This window comes from Amphiura filiformis, chromosome 13 (genome assembly GCF_039555335.1).
Source record: "Amphiura filiformis chromosome 13, Afil_fr2py, whole genome shotgun sequence".
NCBI classification, from domain to species: domain Eukaryota; kingdom Metazoa; phylum Echinodermata; class Ophiuroidea; order Amphilepidida; family Amphiuridae; genus Amphiura; species Amphiura filiformis.
The window spans coordinates 29,425,475-29,431,474 of record NC_092640.1 but is presented as its reverse complement, the minus strand read 5'-3'; the positions used below and the strand labels follow the sequence as shown (position 1 = coordinate 29,431,474).

The 6,000-nt window shown below is 35.9% G+C and overlaps 2 protein-coding genes across 2 annotated transcripts in view; both read right to left on the bottom strand.

Moving 5' to 3' along the window:
* Positions 1 to 22: 22 nt before the first annotated feature.
* The window catches only part of LOC140168209 (glycosyltransferase 8 domain-containing protein 1-like), a 32,023-nt gene continuing 26,045 nt past the window's right edge, over positions 23 to 6,000 (bottom strand). Inside the window, exon 8 of the mRNA XM_072191547.1 lies at positions 23 to 3,506. Coding sequence (XP_072047648.1) covers positions 3,328 to 3,506 — 179 coding nt within the window. The 3' untranslated portion in view covers positions 23 to 3,327. The remainder of the gene's footprint in view (positions 3,507 to 6,000) is intronic.
* The window catches only part of LOC140168207 (7SK snRNA methylphosphate capping enzyme-like), a 113,220-nt gene continuing 111,401 nt past the window's right edge, over positions 4,182 to 6,000 (bottom strand). The window contains exon 7 of the mRNA XM_072191544.1: positions 4,182 to 4,262. The gene's annotated coding sequence lies outside the window, so the exon portion shown is untranslated. The remainder of the gene's footprint in view (positions 4,263 to 6,000) is intronic.

Sequence of the window (6,000 nt, the reverse complement as noted above, 5' to 3'; positions counted from 1 at the left end):
ATAGAAACATAATTATATGTATACAGATTTCACAGAGATTCATAAAGTAGACTTCTATTACTGTTACATTTGTCCAATGTTGAAGACTCTGAAGACCATAATATAATATATTAAAGTAAATGCTATACTTCTAAAGTTAAAAAGAATTGTAGAATTGTTTCAAGGACTTTAGAAATTCCAAGATAAAGACCTACTTACACTCTTTTTCATATAAAAAGAATGACTATCTACAATTATTAACACTTTGTTCAATACATGGATTCTGGGTGTCTCTACCGGAAGTCAGTTTCACCAAAATTCCTAATACCATACTGACGCAAGTATAGTCCCACCTACGAGTAAAGTCCCACCCCCAAATTTTCGATTAAAAAAAAAAAAAAAGTGAATTTTGCATGGTGTTTTGTGTTTTTAATATGAAAATTGATACTTTGTTTTCATGTCATACTCTATTAATGATATCAAAATGCATTCAAATTCAATTCATTTAGGTCTAGGTCCAGGGACACTACAAAACCGAAAAAATAAAAAACTTAAAATTAATTTTTTTTTTTTAATTTGAGTATAGTCCCACCCCCCAATTTTGAAAAATGTTCACCCCAAAACGGGGTGGGACTATACTCGCGTCAGTACGGTAATAGGCGCCCTAACAGCACACCTGTTAGAACACCACACACATGATAAGCAGAGCATACAGTACACATTACCATCTGACGTATACATGCTATGTGTTCAGACCTACCAACCTACCAAAGTCAGAAAGAGAGACATTGAGGCCAAAACCTTGTACAGGTACACAAACCAGGTACCGACAAATTCAACGACTTGAGTTGTGCAATACTTTCAGAATTCAGTGAAGGTTTTGCTGGTATAAATTTATCACAATAGACTAAAGAGAATGCTATAGCAAAATTTTGAAGTGAAATCTGCATCAGTTTCTGCTGTTCTTACATTTAAATTAGCCATCACTGAAATTTTCAGAAAGCAGGACTTTCCCTCTTTTTCCCTTTGGAAAACCCCAAATGATGGACAGTCCCTTAAAATGAGGGACAGTTGGCAGGTCTGTGTGTTGTTCCAGGATATGCAATAACAGGGTAATTTCAGTGAAACTGACTTCAGGTAGAACCCCCCCCCCCCCTATGTATAAAACAGACTGTCAAACACTCTCTTGATTTACTGTTTGTCCTGGTATATAGCCATTCGCCAACCTATTGGTTACCAGTTGCAACATGACATTTTTGTCCCATTGATGTTCAATAATACTTCAATATTAGGAAGACATACATTGTACATTTTCACCATACCAATTTTCTTTTGTAAAAATTCTAGCCCGTTGCAGTCTGTACCTCTTGCACCTCCTGGATACACACGCTAAATATCTACATTTATTTTATTTATTTTTATTATCATAGCACAATTTTAGGTTGTTAGACGCCATGACATCCCTGATTTCTTACACCCCATCCACACACTTTTATCCACCAGTAGTAAGAACTGCACAATTGAGCAGAATTTGACATTTTTACATAATTTTTTATCCAGTTCTGTATCAGTTGGAGTACCAGTCACAATTAATGACCCCACCCACCCCCATGTGAAATTTACACAGCTATGCAAATCCATTGAGTGGGTTTATAATCAAATGCAGCAAACCTTTGACGAGCGCGACTATCGCGATGTTGCAAATTCGAGCTAACAACGCGTCTGGCGCACAGTTCATTCATAAATTTCCACTGGCAACAGCAGATTGCCTCAGCAGCCAATCAGAGACAAGTATGTCCAACGCAGTAAATACGCGATGTATACTTAAAATATGCGCTCGTCAAAGGTTTAGTGAATTTGATTATAGGGTGTGCGAGCATGTCATACAATAACAAAATCTAGTATAATCAATCTATTTTCACATACCATTACCAAAACATTGAATTCCTGTAACAACCCTGGATCAACCAATGCATAAAAAACAAAGAATGAGGCGACAGTTTATAGGACATGCTTTCTAGGCTGTTTCTGTGTATGTTTAAACAAAATGTTATTGCATGTTTCCGATTAATTGTGGGTTGAACAGTCACCCATTCAAACAAAGGAAGCACAAATCCCAGAATTAATGGTGTGTGCATACAATTAATCATACTCACATGATCAAATCCTTGTTTATTTTACCCATTTGTGCTATTTTGAATGGGTTTTAAATATTTGTTCTTGTAACAGGAAAGGAAAGCACCTTGTGCTTGTACTTTCTGCCAGGGGGGGGGATGTGTTAGGGATGTGCCTCACCTGAATCTGAAAGTTTACCCATATTTACACCAATTTACCAAGTAAATAGGATTTATATTTATACCATAGGTCCAGATTTTTGGCCAAATTTAAAAATGTCACAAGATAATCACATTCTATTTGCAAATGTGGACTACAGTTACATAATAATTGGGGTATTTTCCCCCAAAAATTACTCCCTGTACCTTAACACCAAATTGACCGAAACGTAGGCCATTGCTGTACCAGATGCCCTAAAATGAGGCCCATATTTGCAGCACATCCCTTTTCTGGTCCTTGATAGTGAGTACCCCCCGGCTTGCTAGTCGATTTTCTTTTCCTGAATTGCCATTTGCTTGCATAAACCTTTTTTTCTGCAATGTTGGTATAATAATAATCTATGTTGATTCAAATACATAGTATCCATATGTGACCGTCCACCACAAAACGGCAGTAATGTCGGTCAATTTTGTTTTGTTTCGTATTTAAAAAATATATATCAAACGATATCCAGAAGTAGAGTTATGGTTTGTTGAACTTTGCTCCTTCAGCAAAATGGTACCTTATTTCGGTTCTAAATATCAAACAAGCAGTCATAATTGGCGGTCATTTCAAATCATCCCCAAGTCAACGAGGTTCAAGAATGTCCTCTCATTGTTACTTGTTGGTTTTTCAAACCTAAACAAAAATACAATGCTTTGTAACCCACCACTTGAACAGGATTTAACCAAAGCAAACAAAGACTAGAGCTACTTCAGAATTCTATAAACATAGGTAGAAGCTTATTATCCTCTTCAACAATAGCATTAATGATTGGTTTAAAAGCTATTTGACTGGCACTAGCAAAATGAGATACATGTAGTACCAACTTGAGGTACCTATGAATACAACATTCATGCACATTTTACGCTGTAACTTAGAATAGAATTTGCCAACTTTACGTCTGGTTTGTGGTGGATGGTCACATATTATAGTAAAATACACAAGGCAGCGTTCTTTGGATATAGCGCAGTTTGCATCTGTACTCTTCCTTTAACCTGTTCTCGACTTCTAACTCAGAGTGAAATGAAGCAATCATATATTGCCATACTTTCTGGCTATCTTGTATTGGCCTGTTGGATCGTGGATGTAGAATTTCTCCCACACCATTGTATGCTGTGAAATCCTCCCCCATGGTTTGTATCTTCCGTTCCAGTGAAGAAGCTTAGCGGAGTGGACAAATTCATCTGAATACTTGGTGCCTGATGTTACTCCTGAAAAAAATGAAACAAAAATAAGGTATTAATTGTTTGAATCCAACTCATTTTTGACCAAGTTTCACAAGTGCCATTCAAGAAGAAAGGTGACCAAAATAACGAAAAAAGAATTGTTCATTTATGATGGCAGCCCTACAGGATTAGCACGTAATAAATGGCACAGATGCCATTTATTTGAGGGTGCTCTATTTATTTTACTTAAGGGCTGGGGTATGAACGTTTGGACAGTATTTATTTTGGGACATTAGAGCACATCAGACATATCGAATTGCATTCTGAATACGAAGAATGTCGTTCTGATATCAAATAATTTTGATTTTTTGAAATTCGCAATTTGATACACATTTTATGGCAAATCATTAAAAATTGATATTTTTGATATTTAACAGTACTTGAAGATATGGATTTTTTTTCCCAAAACACCAAAAAAATTAGGTCTTTTTGGGAAAAATCCATATCTTCAATATGAAAGGTCAAAATTTTCAATTGACCGTCGGCTTTTCCTCCCTGCTACATACACTTTAAGAATATATCATTAGATTTATATAATTTACTTCGAGGACTGTTATATATCAACAATTTGAAAAATATCAAATTTTTATAATTTGTCATAAAATTTGTATTATATTGTGATTTTCAAAAAAATTAAAATTATTTGATATCAGAAACACATGCTTCGTATTCAGAATGCAATTCGATAGGTCTGAGGTGCTCTCATGTCCCACAAAAAATACTGTCGAAACGCAATAAACGCTCATTTTGGATCCCTTAAAGAGTATGAAGAAAACAGTTCAGACTCAAAAAGAGTAGCTGAGTCCAATTTAATAGTAACATATTCTATCAAAATAACTTGGTCTTATGTTTTGGGTGTCAAAATTTAATTTAATTTAATTTAATTTAATTTAATTTAATTTGGGGTTCATTGAAAGGATTGATGGCAGTTAAAAATGTCAACAACACTCTCTATTCAGGATAAATAATGCCCTGCGGGGCAAGATTGTTTCCAATTCTGCATGACTATTTTATAATAATATTTATTTCAATTGCCATAAATTACAAACATGAAAAAACATTAAAAGCAATTTAAATGACAATCCAGGAAAGAAGAAATAGACTAAACAGTCCAAGCACAATTAAGCTACTTGCACGGTTCCGCCATTATGCACTATGGGGGGAGAGCCTCGAACTGGCAGCATACATGAATGGGAATTGAACTAGTCATAACGTTCTGTGTAAGGTTACATAATTCTTCCTTTCATGTATGCTGCCAGTTCGAGGCTCTCCCGCATATAGTGCATAATGGCGAACCGTGCAAGTAGCGAATGTGTTCTTCTTTCCTGATTATATTAAAGTACATATAACAATAATAATAATAATAATAATAATAATTTAGATAATAGATACGCATTAATTAAACCAGAAACATTTGTAGGAAAAAAAAAAAAATGAGTGAAACACTCTATGACACAACTTATGCACACATGATGTATCAACAGTGCACAAGATAGGCAGTACAAAAAATAAAACATGCGTGAACAAAGTTATTGCCTTAGAGTGGGCCTACATGCAACTCAAATTAAACAGCTAAATTGCCTAAATTTAAACAAAATGATAACTGGCAAAAGATTTCAAAACAGCAATTGCGATGAAAGAAAAAAAAAAGTAAACATGCATATGAAAAACATAATTACATCATAAAATGTTCTTTACACATGGCCTTAAACAAGGTAAGGAAGTGCGCAAAGCGTACATCAGTTGGAAGTTCATTCCACAAACGTGGAAAGGAAACAAAAACAGAGTTGAAAAAGGCATTGGTATGAGAACTACAGTGGAGATACCTAAACTCCTTAACCTTAGAAGGCTTGAAAAATTGGCAAAAAGAAGAAGAAGGACCAACTAGAAACCACAGTTGTGTTTGACCAAACATGAATATCTATGCCCGTGACCACACCTAACCCCCCTTCTGCTATTCACAAACAATCTCTCTAAAATACCACCAGGCTGACCCATACTCTCTCTAATACCCCACCAAGCCTTCACTCTCTCTTATACTCCACTATACTCTCTAAAACACCACCAGACTGGCCCACACTCTCTAATACCCTACCAAGCCTTCACTCTCTCTTATACCCCATCAGACCCTCACTCTCTCCAAACTACCACCAGACTGGAGCAAACTCTCTCTAATACCCCACCCTTCAACCAACCACACTCCTTGTCCCATCATGACAACCTTTTGAGGTGGTCCAAGAAACCAAAATCAAAATGCCTACACATTCCCTTTTAAGGGAGTTTTTGTCAAGTGATCAGTTTTCTTGACGTACGATTCAGACCGTTATCATTGCAAGCACAGGTAGCTAACAAAATACTACCTATTGCGCTACACTGTGTTAATAGGTCGTACGTATTTTGCTAAGTCTTTAGACTTTGACCTCTGGGGATGCGGCTAATATAGAATACATCAAGGGTCATGGGTCATCAATGTACCAAA